The following is a 19962-nucleotide window of genomic DNA, read 5'->3' as shown; positions in this document are numbered from 1 at the left end:
TCAATGAGGTTCCCTATGTTTGACAACTATGAGTGTAACTGTATTTTAACAATGTCACCCCATATTTTACCCTGCTGTTAGGTGTCTAAACAAACAAGCAGAGCCAAAGTATATTGCATTCACCACATTAATCAATGAAGTTCCCTATGTTTGACAACTATGAATGTAACTGTATTTTAACATGTCACCCTAGATTTTACCCTGCTGTTAGGTGTCTATACAAACAAGCAGAGCCAAAGTATATTGCATTCACCTGTCTGTAATGAACTTGCCCCTCCAGATAAAACACCCATTGGAAGCATCCCTGATGGAGTGAGTCCTTTTAATTCAAGTACCGTTTCACTCTCTTTTCTACAAAACAAAACCTTGTATTCATACATGGCTTGTAGCAGCAGCAAAATTACATTTAAAATTCATTAGCATATATAAAGTAATCAATTTTATGTAATTTTAAAGTAATTAAAAGTTGTATTGTCTATATGTGGTAATCTACAGTGGTGCAAGCCAGAGGACTTGGGATTTAGACCAAGTTGTTACAGTGCCTTAAAACTATACAGTTATGAAATAAAGAATGTAGATTTAAAAAATAATGATTTATAGAAAAGGTTACTAGCACCTAAAACCTGTTGGTCATTGTTCTGTTACTAAGCTGAACAGTTTAATAAGGTGTCAAATAAATCATAACTTATATAAACACCTGTGAAACCTTGTTTTGTTAAAAAATCTTTCTTGTAAAACTTCACTTTATATCTGCCTTTCTTAGAAACAAATTTATCTCGCTAATTATAATAAACATTATAACACGGCACCTTAGCGTTTCAAAAAACTTTGCCATTTTCCCAACCGCTAATATTTTATTCCTTAAGACTTCGCGCTTCTTTTGCTTGGCTGTTAGTGACGTTTCTGCAATAAGATGTGTATTAAAATAACTGCTACTCACAAATTTATCACTTGTTCTCTTTACTTTTTTAGTCAAAATAACACCTGAACTATATTTTCTTTTTACCTGCAAGAAAAATTGCACAAATCACAAGAAATTTGCTACTGTTTGCTTTTTATTACCTTTTTAATTGAACTTCTGCAAGACTGTATTTTTGCTTTTCTGCTGATATTAATTTACTTTGCTTAAAATTTAATCTACATGTTAATATATGTCTGTTATAAAACTAGTAGTGACAACTTTAACAAACAAAACTGTTTTTAAACCTAAACTACACTTTTAGTTTGTATGTTTTTCCTTTTTGTTGACGATGTTTGTCTGCCGCCTTTTAGCGTAAACTAAACTGCTTTTATTCGCTGGAAAAATCTGCCTTTTAGAAACTAAGTTTCGATTTGAGGCTGAAGATTTGGGTCTGCTGGTAAAGTTTGTTGCACGCTTATTGCACATTCTATTGTACATGGATGAGGTCCTACAGCACGGCACGCCATGGTGCATGGGGATTTAGGAAAGAGTTGACCCATTACCTGGGTGCTACAAGATGAAGTTATATTATAAGAAGAAAAGGCTTAAAATAAAGTTTAAAAAGAAAGTTTAAGGTAACAGTTAGAGTTAGAAAAGTATTGCAAAAAAATTTTTTTAAATGTTTTTAAAGGCGTAACATTTGAAACTGAGTAAGGAATTTATTCCTTTATGGGGAACTGTCGGTATTTGTTAAGTAATGACACGGCAGATTTGTGTGCGAGATATTTTACCTCAAAACGGAAAATACGCGCGCCATTTTTCCGATGGCACGAATTTTATTTCGAATGACTTCTTTACGCGCTGCTGGGTAACCTCCCTCTGAGAAAAAATGTTTTTGTTAAAATTTGATGGATTAACGCGCCACAACCGTGACCTTACGCAAACACACATCGAAAACCTACAATATTAATTGCACTGCAGAGCTACTTTGTTAGTGTTAAGCTACTTTGAAAAGAGGTTTCTGTCAATACAGTGAAAGAATTTAAAACAGAAAATAAAATGTTAGTGAGTTTTTTGCAGCAAAACCGAAACCAGCACCAAAATACCAGCTGTTAGAAGCAGCTGATTTGTTGGAGCAAATCACAAACCCTGTTTTAATGTCTATCTGGATATTTTTTACAAAGTGTTTGGTCATCAAACACAACTGTAATAAAGAAATGTACTTTTGGAGGTTTTGACTTTTTTTATCAGAAAACACACGTTATGGTCAAACAGAGTTTTATAAACACTGTGCTTCTATACTGTAGTTTGAACATACGTTGGATAGACACAACACACACGGCACACATTAGTGGAACGCTTATAACCTGGGTTACACGAACAATATGAGACACACAAGCAATGAACCTGCAATGCACACCAAGTATGAAACAAAACATTAGAACAAACTTTGTAAACAACAACTGTTTATTACTCGTGGAAAATTAACTAAAAATCGGTGGCATTTTTGTGGTATTTGTAAAAGTACCAAAACTTCTTAATAAAAATTTAAGCCAAATACCACAACTAAATGTGAATTGGTATACCACTTGTATTTGCAATAAATACCACACGATTTTTAGGAAAAATTGAAATGCATTTATATTTTAAGTATATATAATGGCGAATCATCAGTTTGCACAGATGCGTGAAACATGGGATGTTGGGGCAATTTCAATACAAACATAATAGCTTGCAACAGTAACATAACACCCAATATATGTTTATACATGCCACGATTGTATTACTTTCTACGATTTAGAATTCAAGTTATTCAACCCATCCTATTTATAACTTCAGACATTACCGAAGATTGCTTCAGTTTCTAAAACTAAACATTTGAAAACAATTGTGTCATGTATCCATGGGCTGCTATTTTTGTATTAAAATTTAAAAAATCTCATGTTTTGGCATCTTGCCAAACTGGTGCATTCGCCATTTAACCATACACAACAAAACTGACCATTTTATAACCTGAGTTAATAATAGCAATGCCACTTATATTTTAAAGCCCCGAAGTAGTTTAAAGTATGGCAGATACGTTTAAATGTGTTCGCTTTCAAAGATAACAGTCATAAGCACCAAACATTTATAAACACAGGGGAGGTAGGAATAGTTAGACACATGTGTCTGTGAAACAAATCTAACTTATCAATTATCATGTTTACTGGTTAATGTAGTGTGGAAAAACCAGGGTTAGCCTGCCCACCCTGCCACCCCAGGTTTGGTGCCTATGATAGTAGTTTTTTGAATAAGTATTAAAGGTTAGCAGCTACTGAAAAACTAGTCATAATTTTACATTTAATATAAAATTATTATTTTGAAGTGAAATTTTGAATATAAAGTAATATAGTAGGGTGGGAAAAGATGAGACACCTTTTTATTCTATTTTTTTTTATTTGGTAGTTAACAAAGGAAATTTAAAGAATTATAAAACCGTATCCTCATGACATAGACTGTTGTTAATTGTTAAAACACGATCGGGATGTTCTAATTTATGTGCTAAAGTGTCCCATCTTACCCCACCCTACTATATTGTACTTCAGGGTAAGATGGAATATTATACCATGTTAAATGATCATGTTTTTAACAAATGAACGCTCTTTTAGGTTTGTGAGGATATGGTTTTATAAATCTACAAATATTCTTTGTTTATCATCAAATAGGGCGAATGAACCATGGACCATCTTACCCCAACCTACAATAGTGTTTACGGGTTATTAACAAACATGACATTTATGAACTGGAAATAAGAAGTGATGAGATTGATTTAATGTCAGTGGAAAGTTTTAGGAAAATTGATTTTTTTTGATAAATTATGAATTAGCAGCACAAGGTGTGTTGGAAGAACAATTAATATATTAAATATCAAAGTTACAATTACATTGTTTTGATTCGGCAGTTGTAAGGGGGTTTGTGGGGTTAATGTGGCGTCAAACTTTAATAAAAGCAGGGTGGTCATTGATTTAAATTATAAGGCGCCAAACTTTTTAAAACACACGGGAGGCAGGGATAGTTAGACAAACAAACATGTTAAACAAATTTAACATACTGATTGTAATGTTTACTGATTAATGTAGTGTTGGAAATTCTGGGGTGGAACAGCCTACCCTGCCACCCCAGGTTTGGTGCCTATGTTGCAAACGCTTGTTGATAATTGTAACTTTGATATTTTGAATAATTTGAATCATGTCACCATTAATTATTACAACACAAAACACCATTCCCCGAATCACAGAACATTTGAAGAAAAAGGAGCTGTTTAGGGAAACTCCCCGCATGCTACACACATGAACGTATTAAATGTTTTCTATGCTGAAGTTAAAATTAAGCGGCTTTGGAAAAAATTATTTTAAAATTTTGCTATTATATTTCAAACTCAATTTTAAAAAAATATTATTTTTAAAAAATTTTTAAATTAGTGTCAAAAATGGTAATTTTTTTTTGTCTGTGTGCATTTGCAGCGCATGCGACAAACAACGACCTTACCTTCCCCCAGTTGGCCGGTACCTGGGGTTTGAAATCAAATCTTTCGTTATTAAGTTGTTATTATTAAGATCAGAAGTTGTAATTACAAACATTATTGTCGGGGGTGCGTCCAAGAGTTTACAAAACTCGATTTCAAACATTTATTCACGTGACGCACAAACCAGGTGTGCAACGCAATGCATCATTATTCATGCACTCTTTTTCACAAGAAAGGTGCAAACTCCTGGACACAACCCTCAACGAGGTTACGACATTCATTTTAGAAAGTTTACTACAAATCAAGGGGTTAGGATTTTAAAGATTGTTACGTAATAACAACACTTATGATGTCATATAGAAGTATGATTATGTAAGTTAAGTATTTAGTTGAAGCCACCACAATTAGTGAAGAACTCACATAGACAAGCACCAAGCTATTATAATCACAGGGGAGGCAGGGATAGTTAGACACTTATTCCTAGGAAACTAATTTCACTCATTGGTTGTAATGTTCACCGATTATAAAGGGTGAAAAATTTCGGGGTTGTCCTGCCCACCCTGCCACCCTAGGTTTGGCGCCTATGCATATCCCACTATGCACACAGGGCAACAATATTACTTCACACCCAAAGCTTTATGGGTCACTAAACACGAGTTAGCGAACCCATCTCACCCGTTGAAGCAGGCACGGGGTTCGTGCCGTTTTCCTCAGGAGGGGGAAGACGGCGCGATATCATGGAAGTGCGACGCAAAAATTCAGCGCTAATTCGAAGTTGCTTTTGCATATAGTCTGCACAACACAGGCAAACATGGACAGAAAATGAAGAGATTTTAAACAAAATGGACACATTGTGGATAAAACGAACACATTGTGCACGAAGTGGACATATTGTGCACAAATGGACACATTGTGTACAAAATGGACACATTGTGTACGAAGTAGACACATTGTGCATCAAATGAACACATTGGCACAACAGGAGGACGTTGTGCACGAAATGAACACATTGTGCACGAAATGGAGCCATGCGCACAAAATTGCACAAAGTAGACGATGTGGGCGCATGCTGGAGACAAATGAATGGCACAAAGTTTTGAAACAAGCTGCACGTATAAGATGTATCTGACTTGGTTATACAGATATAAAAATATTTCATGTTTAATTTTAAAGGGAATAATTTTAATTAGGAAAAAAAGAAAATATAGTGTCTATTTTACTAGGCCTACAGAAAAAAGGCAAATCAAATTGGTGTAGAGGGAAAATCTTGGTGATTTTTTTATAATTTTCATAATTTTTCTAATTTTCATAATTTTGATATTTTTTATAATTTTATAAAAAATAAGCTTTTTTAGAGTAATATTATCTAAGGTTAATTATTGCGAGTTGTTTTGATAAACAATCGGTTGAAAAATATAATAATTTATTTTTAATGAGTTAAAGGTGTAGTTATAAAGCATGTGGTGGTAAAAAGTTCATGCATGGATGTTTGTGTGTAATCGATGAGCTATGATTCACACAAACACTAAAACACATAATTATTAAATCCTTTACAATATATGATACATATATGAGTGTTTTTAACATGGTAAAAAGTAAACATTTAAGTTTAACATTAGGTTTGTTTTTAATTTTTTCTTGATGGCCAAAAATTTGATATGTTACTGAAAATTTGACAACGCAAAGACAAAACATAAACCCTATATTATGACCAATTGCTGAATGTTCTTTTACTAAGTACGTGTCGTAAGTATATGTGTGTGTGTTAAAATATAGGCAAGGGAATGACAAACTAAATAAACTCTGTAAAAATTAAATCCTGCTGGACAAAAATTATTTTGTTACAGGAAATTTTCAAAGCTAATTTATTAAAGCTGAATGAAAGTAAATATTACATGCATTTAACTAATGTTAACATGCACTTAATATCTGCCATGTTTGTAACATGCAAATACTTGGTAGCTAGATAATTTGTGACGCTATTTATTGTATATTCTACAGCTTACCAATAACCATTGCTGAAATTAAGACAAAAATTGAAATTACGAAAAATTTGACATCCGTAATAACAACAGTATTATTACAATATTAAAATTATTGACGACAGAGTTTTAATAAAACGCACAAAAAAGGTTAAAAAACTTTTTGTTTTTTCTTTGAAAAACAACAACAAAAAACAGTTCATTTAGTATTTTTTTTTTAATTTTTCAAGTTTTCTTCTTAACTTTGCAATAAGTAACTTAAATAAACCACTGCAAAGTAAAAGTGTTGTTTATTTTAAAGATTTCCGCGTAAAATGTGTTGAATAATTAATATGCAGATTCTTTGCCTGCGTTTAAATCAAACTAATTATTTGTAAAATCAATGTGTCTGTAATTGGTGTTAGAATTTTAGGTGAAAATTATGTTTTTATGGACTACAGAATATAACTTAACTTATACAAACACTTGTAAAAAGTGATGCAACCAATTGAGGGTTATTGTATGGTACGTTACAGTTGTATTAGTTAAACACATGCAATAAATTGCTATGTCTTCTATGATATAAATATTTCATCAGCATAATTACGGCAAAATCAATAATTACTTTTTTTTAAATGAAATGATTTTTCAATTTTGTAGGTGTCACTATTCAGTATATAAGAGCACAGCATTTTGGATGAGTGGTTTGGTAATATAAATCATAATTTGGTGTTTTAATGGTTTTAAATAAGAACCCATTTGGGGTAAAAGCACAGCCATTGTATGTGCATTGGTGCCAAACTTTTAAAGTGCAGGGGAGGCAGGGATAGTTAAACACACAATCCTGTGAAACAAAATTCACCACATTGATTGCAATGTTTACTTATTAATAGGGTGTAGAAATTTTAGGGTATACCCCCCACCCTGCCACCCCAGGTTTGGCGCCTACGTGTACAATTTTACATTAGCTTTAACTTTTTTGGAGTGATCAAAATATTAAACACAAACTTATAAGAAAGCTTAAGCAACCAAAGTTCCAAAACTATATTTTAAAGATTTTGATTAATTTACAATAACACTTAAATAGCATTGTGAACAACTGTAGCAGTGACCCAACCAAATCAAAATAATGACCAATTTTTTTGCGCCCCAGGGTCTAAGAAGCATTGTACAATGCATTCAATAATCTTTTAGTAGCAAATACTTTTGTCAGGTTTATGGATTAGGTATCCAAGCTTTGCCCCCCCTACCAAAAGGTTATTTCATACACCTGCTTGTTTTGATGTTACATAAAAATATTTTTAATTGAACGGAGTCGAATTCTGCATTCAAATTGGATACTTTATTTTAAAATTATATTTTCAATTAGGATTTTTGTAGATATTTTAACTGTTATTACTCCAATTTAATTGTTTGATTGATTTAGAAATTAGAATTTCTAGAAAATATTGTAAATAATAAATATTACTAAAATTTAATTATTTTTAAAGACAGTAACTTGGTGGATAGTAACCTCTTTTACACTGATGATGGACCAAGCTACAACATGAAACATCTGCTGGTTACGAGTTTAGTAACAAATACCCATTTATATATACTGTACATACAACATATATACCGTACAATTAGAGTAAAAAAACAAGTTACCTTCGAAACTATCATCTCTTTCAGCCATCAGTTCATCATCCGAACAAATATTGAGCACGTTTACCAGCATCTCAGTTACTGAGAAAAGATTTTATTATTGGCCAGTTTAAACAATGAAAATTAATATTTTTACTGCTTTCTAATTTTGCGCTTTAAGTAAAAATACAGATTAGTTTGGCAAAAATATATTTTTTACTAAAGTATAAACATATTTAAAAATCTTCAACATTGTTTAGTTGATACAGATTTTTTAATTTTTTTTTATGTTTAGTTAATAACAAGATAATAAAAACAAAGCACACGTGTAAAACAACATTGTTTGCAAAAAATTTGCTGTATGAACATTATTGATGGCAAAAATATTTTTTTTAGTAAAATATAAATATGTAATAATATATATATATATTTATTGTTTTAATGTATATATATATTAAAATACCCAAAGTTGTTTAGTTGGGAAGGGATTTTTTTAATTTTTTTTATGCAGAATATTTTCAATTTTTTTATACTTTAACAGTAACAAATGTATAAGTTAAACAACACACTAATTCACCTTTTTCCCCGACAAATGGCAATGACCATGTGAAGACATCCATGAAGTTTGGGAGCCAATATGGATGGGGGGAGCAGTTAAATTGTCGGATGTTCATCACGTTATTCTCGTACTTTAACACCGCCGCTGGAATTATCAATTTTGTTGGTTTTTATTTTATTTCTTCTGTGTTATTTTTTATATAACATAGGACTGTGGGGTAAGATGGGACACCTTTAGCACAAAATATCCAAGCCTTGTGAACGTGTTTTAAACAATTAACAACGGTCTATGGGAGTCATGAGGATACGGTTCTATAATGCTTCGAATGTTCTTTGTTTACTATTAAATGAGACGAGAAAATTGAACAAAAAGGTTTCCAATCTTTCCCAATTCTACAATGGAGGTGCATGAAGTCTTAAATAAGTTCTACCTGAGGTTTAGGTCAGAGTTGGCACATTACCCCAGCATCCAGGGTGATAAAACTCAGTAGTGACTACTAGGTTTAATTAATAAAAAATTATAAATTAATGGTAGTGACAAAAAGGGATTCATAATTTTTAAACTTATATCTGGCTGATTTTACCTTATTATATTTAATGTTTTTACACAGCAAGTGTTTTGATAAATCTTATAAATATAATCCAACAAAAGTAATCTTTAGTCCTGCTCTATTTATTTAAATAAAAATACTCGATTTTAAGTTCCCACCTTTATTGTTGTAAACGTCCAAGTAGTTGGGAGCAGAAAAGATGGTGATAAGGGAAGGGAATCCAGTTGAAGTACTTTTCTTGTACATGCGGTATCTACAAGTGAACATGTTTATTGGAATATATATGAATAAATGGAATTTATTTATTTTTTTATTTGGTAAAGTCCATGCAGTAGCACCCTGGGTGTAATGGGCCAACTCCGGCATAAACCCCAGGTACACCTTGTTTATTTATTGTTCTGTTTCATAAATGCCCACTTACAAGTTACCACGTATGTAACTTATTTATTCTCGCAAGGCAATGACAGTCTTTATAACACGGGTGTTCTGTTTCATACACCTCATGCCTGCTTACAAGTTACCACGTACGTAACTTTGTGGGTAATTGGTTTTATGATTTTTTTCTTTCTTTGTAATGTAATGTTTTAGGTAACTAATGACAATAATGAGTGAAACTTCATTTTACCCATGTCCCCCAGATATTATATGTTGTATGAATACCCAATATACAATCTTACCCTGCGTCTTGTGCCTCATGCGCGCGTATGAGCGACAGGAGACTGTTGTTTTGCAAGAACTCGCAAACAGCTGGGTAACTGTTAAAGAAAAGAGAAAATAAAACAACTTTAACCAACTTTAATCTCACCTTTTTATTAAAAGGAGTTAAAAAAATTGTTTTAAAACTGACCGCAGATAAACACGTAATGCCTGTTTTTAAATAGGCGTAAAAGAGTTTACCAAGAATATTCAAACTCTTTCAAATTAATTATGATTGAATGAATAGGATCCATTAATAAAACCAGTTCTATATTACAGTATCGTTATGCTGAAAAAGGCGGCCATTCTGAAACGCTGGGCGGCCAGGTAAAATGGGCTTTAGGAGTAAAAATCGAACACCGGAGAAAAAATATTCATTTCATTCGCCTGTGCTCTCAATTAGTATAAATATGAAAATATCCCTTCCTATAAAATCAAGTTTGCTCCCTGGTTGCCATAAAACCCTAACCCCTTGATTTGTAGTAAACTTTCTAAAATGAATGTCGTAACCTCGTTGAGGGTTGTGTCCAGGAGTTTGCACCTTTCTTGTGAAAAACAGTGCATGAATAATGATGCATTGCGTTGCACACCTGGTTTGTGCGTCACGTGAATAAATGTTTGAAATCGAGTTTTGTAAACTCCTGGACGCACCCCCGACAATAATGTTAGTAATTACAACTTCTGATCTTAATAATAACAACTTAATATATCATAATGGAACCAAGTTGTTATTACAGCTGCTATATGTTATGACTGCCAAGCGAAAATCTTATGCTTGAAACCAATAATTTTCCACACAACTGTATATTGCTAGTTTTAATATTCAAATTGGATTTAATAAGTTTATATTGTTGTGTTTGTGTAGAATCTCATATTTTAATGAGTTGTTTATGATGTTACTTGTTTTTAATATAGACCAGTGTTGCGTATTGAATTTTTTTAGTGTTGCCTATTAAATATTGATATTATTTTTTATTGAAACGTATATATATTAGTGTTTCCAGTTATTTACCACATTGCAAAATAAATTTGGAAACACTGTGCAAAGTTGCAACTACAAAACTTGGGTTTAAACTTTAAATCCAAACACACATTAGATGATAATCAAATATATTCTTTCAAAAAAACAATTACTTTGGCAAGTGCGTCGAGCAGCCGGTCCTTAATTACCACTGCGGCAACTGCTTGATGCCAGAGACAGTTAATTTGTCATAAACCAAAGTACTGGTAACAAAACAAACTATTAAGTTAAAAACAATTTTTTTAGAACAATTGTTACCTGTAGAAATAAGAGCAGCCTCGAACTGAATTGTGGGAAAAGTGTTCGGTTGAATGTTCGTTGCCAAACTCCTCCAATGGATCTGACCACAAGAGGTCACACATGGGCCCAAACGCAGGAGGCTCCTTGAATCTGTCCAACTGGAAGAAAAAAATGTTTTTTAGACAATTTAAATTTAATAAATTTTTCTAGTTAAAGCTAACTTAAGCTACTAGGCTTAATGTAAAATATGTTTTTAACACTTTTTTTTGAACATTTTTTTTCTGCTACTAGGCAACTCTGTTTACAAAATGTTAATTTTATTCCAATGATTAATCTGCCATCCAGCATAATATCTTGATGAAGGCCAAATAGCAGATAAAAAAGGAGTATGAATAAACATTTCATACACAAAAGAAGCACATACAACAAAAAATATAAAAGCACATAAGTTATATACTAAAACATATGCTCAAAGTTTCAAAAGTTGGTATAAAATATCACACAACCCCCCTAAAGTCACCCCTATGATAAAATAGCATGTTTTTACCTTTTTAATGTCTTCTAAAGTGTTCAGTTCAGGTGATAACCCACCATGTACACACAGGAACTGTTGGTTCATAAGAGCTGCTAATGGCAGGCAATCAAATCCGTTCATGCAAGCGTCATACACCTTGTCGCTGTATTTTATGATACCTGGAAATAATGTGATTTAATTAAGTGGGCGAAACATAAAGCAATAGTAAATGTAATGTATTTAGGGATCACACTTTTTAAAACTGTTTGCTAAAATATATATTTAATATAGGATTTAAAAAAACATTTTCGTACAAAATTTTTGACAGACAGACTATTTATAAATATAAAAAGTTGAAAAATACTGATAAATTTGGGAAACACTTGTTTAAAAATGTTGAAAATACCAAAAAAAGGTTGGGAAACACTTGGTTTAAAAATGTTGAAAATACCAAAAGAAAATTGGGAAACACTGGGTTTAAAAGGTTGGAAAATAGCCAAAAAAATGGGAAACACTGGGTTTAAAAGATTGAAAAATAGCAAAAAAATTGGGAAACACTGGGTTTAAAAGGTTGAAAAATAGCAAAAAAATTGGGAAACACTGGGTTTAAAAGGTTGGGAAATAACAAAGAAAATTGGGAAACACTGGGTTTAAAAGGTTGGAAAATAGCCAAAAAAATGGGAAACACTGGGTTTAAAAGATTGAAAAATAGCAAAAAAATTGGGAAACACTGGGTTTAAAAAGTTGAAAAATAGCAAAAAATGGGAAACACTGGGTTTAAAAGGTTGAAAAATACCATATTAACTAAGACAGCAAAAACCAAAGCACAACTTATTGACTGTTACTCACATTCCTGTTTGAAAGTAAAATATTCAGTTAAATGTCGGCACTCGTGGTTTCCGCGAAGCAAGTGTAAAGTGTTTGGATAGAGGATTTTCAAAGCCCACAAGTATAACACGCACTGTATAATGTAGAAGCAAAGTTATGTTGGGGGCAAATGCAGTAAATTAAATTACGTTATTTTTAAAAATAAAACTTATATATAATATATCTTTGATTTTTAAATATATAAATATATATATAAACGTTATATTTTTGATTTAAAAAAAACATTTTTGTTAAAACTATGTATTCACAGGTTTTCTGCCAAAACCATAAATCTTATTTAGTTATTCATTAGGAAGCTATATTGTAAAAAAAATGTTTTAGACATCGGGAGCTTTGAACAACAAGCGTGGTGTTTAGCTTAAACATAATAATAAAGAATATATTTATTTAAATATAATAAAACGGAAGTAATTTAAAATTATAGTCACTATAAAATGGGTAGACAAAGACTTAAACCATTAAGTTGTTAAGAACACCAAAATAGTGTTTAACACTATATGGATGAGTCATAAAAAATACAACTGTTTAAATTTTTAATAAAAGTTATATATATAAAATAAACGATAATTTTATTCTGACGTATTGTCTGCTCTTCAGCAAGACTTTAACAGGGTTTTAGAAAAAGTTTTATTTGGAAATTAACAGACATATAATTTATTTTGCGTTTCATAACTGCTTTAAAATCCTTTGTTTTTAGATTTTTGTTGAAATTTCTGGTTCGTCCTATGTTTTTTCTAAAACCGCCTTTCACTTTCTAGTTTTTTAACTATATATACAGCGGCAAAGCCTGAAAAAAATAAGGGGGGGTTTTAATCAAAAATTTTCATTTTTTTTTTAAATATATATATATATATAATTTTTTTTTGGTTTAAAGGAGGGGGGGTTCGCGACACCTTAAACCCCCCTGGCTGCGCCACTATATATATTTAAACTTTGTAGTTATATTATAAGATTCAATTAGGATCCCACCTCTATACTGTAGTATCCACGATCCACATAATCTCCAAGGAAAAGATAATTAGTAGTAGCGGGGTTGCCACCTACTTCAAACAGTTTCATGAGGTCAAAGAACTGGCCATGTATATCACCACACACTGTGGAAATGTGGATAGGTTAGTTTACTTCTTACTTGTACACACTCATTGGTGGCTAACATAAAGGGCAAGATACCAATATGTTTTAATAGAGAAAAGATTATGCAGGCAAAAGCAATAAAGTATAAACACTTTGTTATGATATTAAGTTTGCTCCCCAATCATTTACTTTATTTGTTATAGCGCCACCATGCGGTATTTGGTGAGTCACATGTTACGTTACCGAATGACATTGACGAAGGTTTATTTTTAATTCATTACATATTACACCGTGACGTTAATATTACATTTTAAGATCGGTTTTGTGCGCTAACCTTTTTTTCTATTTGAATAAACAACCAAAGGTCGCAACGCACTTTTTTCTATGGGATACTTTAGTAAAGTTGGTTGCTAGTTGTTACAATATTAGTTTTTATTTGGGAAATAGGATGATCCTTGCTTTATCACTACTGCATAGTACTTATTTTAAGATATGTTTGTAGGATATTAAATTGTTTTTATACAGGGCTCTCCTGGGTACTGATTTATTTTCAGGGCATATATTCAAAACGTATCCCTTACACACCTGTGATGGCCATAATGATGTTAGGCTCCTATGTACACACCTATGCAAATGAGCAACAGGCGCCAAACCTGGGGTGGCAGGGTTGGTAGGCCTACCCAAGAATTTTCTACACGGCATTATTAATCAGTAAAAATTACAACCAATCCGTTACATTTGTTTCATATTCGTGTGTCTAACTATCCCTGTCTGCCCTGCGATTATAAAAGTCTGCGCACACTTTTTTGAATGCGATATTTTCCCAATTATGATGCTATTTGAGAACATGATTCTATTAAGATAAGTGATTGATAATGACAAAATACTTGTAGTAAGTCATCGCAACTGTTTCTGTAATTCATTATTATTTAAAACCCACATTTTCTTAAATTTGTAACAAAATCGAGGAATTCTTTAAGTCACTGAAGTATAAGCTGTGCGTATGTGATAAAACTGATAATAGATACATAATGTTCACACAAATTATCAGATAGAAAGCTTAACATTCCCATGAGAATACCATGAACCATAGACTTCATTAGCTATGCTGTTACAATGTTACGTGAGCGTTTAAATGTCCCGATGCACTGTAATGTTATTGAGATTATATTTTGTGGTTGTATTTCGGAAACACACCAAGGCAGCTGTGTTTGGTTTAAATCATAGTATTTCTCATGTATATAGTTATGCTGTAACCTTAAGATATGTAACAATATATGAATATTGAATGAATGAATGAATGTAATGTAACTTACTTTATCCTCGCGTGGCCGGAAAACGACAGTCGTTATAACACGGGTTTAACACCTTGTGCCAGCTTACGAGTTACCACGTATATTACTTTGTGGGTGATTATTTTTTTTGTTGGATTTTTTGTATTTTTTATGTATGGCTGATAGACAACCCATTAGTGACCACTGGGTTGGAGCAATTGCCGTTAAGTGTCTTGCCCAAGGACACATACGCCAACAATGGTAGCAGCGTCGAGCCTTGAACCCATTACCTCTGGGTTACAGGCAGGCGCGCTAACCACTGTACCACGGTGCCGGCTTTACAAATCTGATTTTCAAATTCTACAGAAAAATAAAACAAAATTTGATCAAGTTCATAAGGTTAGAAATGTGAAAGAAAAAGTTCTGGTTTGCCCCCAAAATATTTAATTGTATCCATAGCCGGGAATCTCGTTGAATATTGTGGTGAATGCAATATATATTTAACTCTGCTTGTTTGTACAAACACTTAAATTTCGGAGTTAACTTAAAATCGGCTAATAATTTTTTTATTTTAGGAAAAAAACTAAAAACATATTTTAAGTAATGCAGCAGCATCTTACACCCTACATCCGGTGTTTAATCGGCAACATTTTAATTAATATTACAATTCTTTTCTAAGAGAAAATCAAAACTATGTTTTGAGAAAAAAAATTTATCTTATATGAGAATAAAGTTAAATGGTTTATGGGAAAATATTTTTTTTTCCCAGAAAAATATCTGCAAAATAAAAAAAAAAATAAAGTGGGGCTGGTTGGAGTCCTACTTTATTATATAAGGTAATCTATTTAAGCCATGCATAAACCTTATTATTACTTAGTAAAATAAACAGGAAACAGGTGTGGCTGAATGACTGGCTAATACTTAATACAACATACATTAAATGTCATTATGATTAATGTTTCGCAATATTCAGTTTGGCTTCTTTCAAACAATCACGTGATATATCATGGATTTGTGATAAGAAGACACCCGTGAAATTTATAATCAATCATATTCAGTAAAGATCCAGCACAAGCTAAGATGGAAGAATCAATATATGGACAATGGCTGTTATTACATGGTACATGATCATTGTTATTCAATAATGGTTGGACAATGACCTTGCCTTAAATAATTCATGCAGTTGAGCGAACAAATTGTGGCGTTCTGCTTGAGACAATCAGTTCAATAATTTGTGTTCCATGTTAACAACATGTGTAGGTACATCCATACATGTGTACAACTGCTATTAACATGGTTGCAAATTAAAAACAAAATAACAAACCGTTTTTTTTATGGCTGAGGGTGTTAACTTAAATATTGCTGCAAAATTCAAGCGGTTGCACCAGATTTGGTAAAAAATCGCGAAACGAATAAAAATCTTTGCTTTCTAACTGTGAGGGGACGTGCGTTTAATAATTGATGAACCCGCATTGATCAGAGCAAGTCACAACCTAAGCTACCATCAATGCAGTGACTATTCTGCTGCGAGAATCCTTCAAATTCGACACGGTAGACAGAAATGAATTAAAACCACAAAACCTGCAAGACAAAGAGGATAAACCACAGCTGCGGATGCCAATTAACAAGCGAGTGCCAAGCCTTTTGTTTCACTGACAAATCCATGATGATTGGATTGGATTACCCAATTTATTTCTGTGTTTTAATAATTTGCGACTTTTTGGTCGCTTTTTAGGAGAATGATTTTTAGTGGGGCGACTACACCTGCTTGCCGACAGAATGTGTCATGTCAGATGTCATCCCTTCTTTTAATAACAGGTGTGACATCATATTTAATTAACCAAATTTTTAATCCTAAACCAGCTTTACTCTACTGTTAGCTGTTAGGTGTCTATACAAACAAGCAGAGCCAAAGTATATTGCATTCACCACATTAATCAATGAGGTTCCCTATGTTTGACAACTATGAGTGTAACTGTATTTTAACAATGTCACCCCAGATTTTACCCTGCTGTTAGGTGTTTATACAAACAAGCAGAGCCAAAGTATATTGCATTCACCACATTAATCAATGAGGTTTCCTATGTTTGACAACTATGAGTGTAACTGTATTTTAACAATGTCACCCCAGATTTTACCCTGCTGTTAGGTGTCTATACAAAAAAGCAGAGCCAAAGTATATTGCATTCACCACTTTAATCAATGAGGTTTCTTATATTTATATTTGACAACTATGAGTATATATACATACTTTGGAAATATTATTTTCAATTTTGCTCAAAATTAAAAAAACAAACAATGTCTTTGAAAATGTATTGTACAGACCCAATGCGTTTATCAAACATGAAATAATGATTTTATAAAATTATTGTTTAAATGATTACTTTAATTAGGTACATAACCTTACAGTTGCAACACTGCGTTTGTCGTTTACATCAACAATAAAAAAACTGCCTCTCGAATTCTTAAAAACCAATTATTTACAGTTACCGAGAATTAAAAGCAAAGAAATTTAGTTAATTGGCAAGGTTCCCATTGTCACAAGCCAAACACATTAGTGTGGCTATAACACTATTGTGGGGTAAGATGGGACATCATTAGAACCCAACTTCCATATTTCCTGATTGTGCTTTTAGAAATTAACAAATGTCTTTTAGAGTTGTGAAAATGCAGTTTCATAATTCTGCAAACATTCTTTGTTTATTACCAAATGTAGAGAGAAAGAAAGCATGTTTGGTCTTGCCCTACTCCATTATAATATCAGAAAATAAATTGAAAACCTTTGTAATCTTAAAACCTTAAAATATTTTGAGGTAATTGGCAGCTCTGGCCTAAATCCCAGGTTCTATAGCGTGTCACATTAAAGGACCTTACCCATATATAATAAAAACGTATTAAATTAAAGAAATAAATTAATTAAAGATTTCGGTAAAAAGGACAGCAAGAGAAAGTAAGATTCTAAATTAGGTTGGGGCAGTAGATAATTGTGCATCGGAAATTTATGATACTCTTCTATATGGCCATGCCATTATTGAATTAGAACCTTGAAGAAAAATTATTGATTAATTGATTGAAAGTTGGAATCAGAAGAAAAAGAAAGCATAGTGGAAGTGATGGATTTGTCAACCTTTCAAAATCTGATAAAATAAAAAGTTTCTTGGCAAACAAGAATGAACAGGTTTAATTAATCAGTCATTGTAATATTTGCGTTTATCCAGCTAAATAAATAGATAGATTAACAGTGTTTCGCCTCAAACAGTATATTTTATACCCATAGACACAAACTTTTTAAATTTTGTGGAAAATCTGTAGTGGACTAGTGGCATTGCTTAAATGCAGTTACACTCATAGTTGTCAAACATAGGGAACCTCATTGATTAATGTGGTGAATGCAATATACTTTGGCTCTGCTTGTTTGTATAGACACCTAATAACAGGGTAAAATCTGTTTTAGGCTTAATTAAATTTCAATTTACTTTTGTATTCTATTATTTAAAACCCTGGTTTTGAAACTTAATTTTGATTTGTAGTTATATGTGTTTTCATATAAGGACATAACAGGCTATAAACAGTTGCTACCACTGCCAAGTAAAACGTGAATTGAAAACCGCTGTTCTGGAAAATGTTAATTTTTGCACCCCACAGTTTGAACAACCATTTCATGTCGCCTCAGAATAAAGAATTCAAAATGTCCGCATAAATTTGCACGGATAAAAGGTTTGAGATATTAAAATGTAGCTATGTTTATATATATATTTATTAAATGTGGCCACATATGTAAACTCTGGCGTACATAAATATGTGTTTAAACAACAAAATATATAACCTATGTATTACCTATATATATTTATATTATTCACATGCTAGAAGAATTTTTAAATTCATAAAGTTTCTACTTTAAAAAAAAACATAAAGACTTCTATGAGACAAATAAACATCAAACAAAACGGTTTAATGAAAAAGTGTATAAAATGTGTGTATATTTATAGTCAGCCTTTATATAATTCAAAATTGTTTAAAACAAAATGTTTCAACAAAAGTGGTGATTGTTAATAACTATTAAAAAAAGGAACAAATTAAAAGTAAAAAATAGAATATTAGAGTAAAGTAAACCCATATCTTAACTATGTAGGTGTAGCATAGATAGTATATTATGTGCAAGGTTTATTAAATGAACAGGATGTAATTGAAACTACGTCACATCATTATTTAGGGAGACTCACTAATACATTATATCACATATTCACATACTCTACTGTATGTGTGCAGCGGGTTCATTAAAACACAACCAGAATATTGATAGAGTTTAAAACAGCTGCAACTTTCTTAGTGTCCAATTTATTTTTGTTTTCGTTGAAATGTAGGATTAAGAAATCAGTTTATAATTTATTTTTACACCAATGGCAATAATTTGAATTGAACCTACTAGTTTTAGAAGTAAATGCACAGGCCAATTTCAGTCCTTATTCTTTAATGATATATATATATATATACACACATTTTATATACTTTTTCATTAAACCGTTTTGTTCAATAATGTTTCCTGTCTCATAAAACCAAGTCATTATGTTTAATTTTTGTTTTCTTTTAAAAGAATATTTACAAATTTAAAACATTTTTAGCATGTGACTAATTAAATAGAGCAAGCAAAAGTCCATTTGTAGAGTTTTACCTTAACTATCACCGTAAACAACAACTCCATTTGGAGAAGCAATATGACATTTATAATCAATGCGTTAGGATAATGAGCATTGTGTATTAGGTGCCTAATGAACCTTTATTAGCACAGAGAGATTAGATGGCTGTGCATGCATGCGGTGAAAAGACAGTAATATTCTCCTTGTCATTATGTATTACCATCATTATTTATTAACCGTTCACTAAGTTAGTAAAACACACATAAAACAGACACCGTGATTCTGCTCATTTAAACAAGCACCCACAAAAGATATAAAATTAAGAAAATCTATTTATTGTATAATGTTTGATTAATACTTTATTATTAGCAGTTTATACAGATGATTGTATTATTTTTGCAAAGTCTAACAGCACCGCAAAATAATAAAAATATGAATAGAAGATGCTTTACATTTCTGCTCTATATTGTGGGGTATATATACCTTAAAGTTCACTGTACTAACTACTGTTTATTAGGG

At 31.9% G+C, this 19962-nt stretch overlaps 1 protein-coding gene across 5 annotated transcripts in view; it reads right to left on the bottom strand.

Annotated features, from left to right (window-relative positions):
* The window catches only part of LOC149726106 (protein phosphatase 3 catalytic subunit alpha-like), a 28370-nt gene that overhangs the window by 1655 nt on the left and 6753 nt on the right, over positions 1-19962 (bottom strand). Inside the window, exons 4-15 of one of the 5 annotated variants that reach the window (XM_089889537.1) lie at positions 13428-13552; positions 12420-12531; positions 11604-11749; positions 11075-11214; positions 9777-9854; positions 9258-9352; positions 8568-8693; positions 8015-8092; positions 6413-6424; positions 4430-4450; positions 1693-1780; positions 254-351 (exon numbers count right to left, since the gene is read on the bottom strand). In XM_089889537.1, coding sequence (XP_089745663.1) covers positions 254-351; positions 1693-1780; positions 4430-4450; positions 6413-6424; positions 8015-8092; positions 8568-8693; positions 9258-9352; positions 9777-9854; positions 11075-11214; positions 11604-11749; positions 12420-12531; positions 13428-13552 — 1119 coding nt within the window. Of the gene's footprint in view, positions 1-253; positions 352-809; positions 904-1692; positions 1781-4429; positions 4451-5081; positions 5199-6412; positions 6425-8014; positions 8093-8567; positions 8694-9257; positions 9353-9776; positions 9855-11074; positions 11215-11603; positions 11750-12419; positions 12532-13427; positions 13553-19962 lie in introns of all 5 variants that reach the window. The other 4 variants (XM_089889536.1, XM_089889538.1, XM_089889540.1 and 1 more) reach the window with 4 other exon arrangements.

Source organism: Ciona robusta, chromosome 12, assembly GCF_009617815.1.
Source record: "Ciona robusta chromosome 12, ASM961781v2".
Taxonomy (NCBI): domain Eukaryota; kingdom Metazoa; phylum Chordata; class Ascidiacea; order Phlebobranchia; family Cionidae; genus Ciona; species Ciona robusta.
The sequence above is the reverse complement of the archived record's forward strand: the minus strand, read 5'-3'. Positions and strand labels throughout refer to the sequence as shown.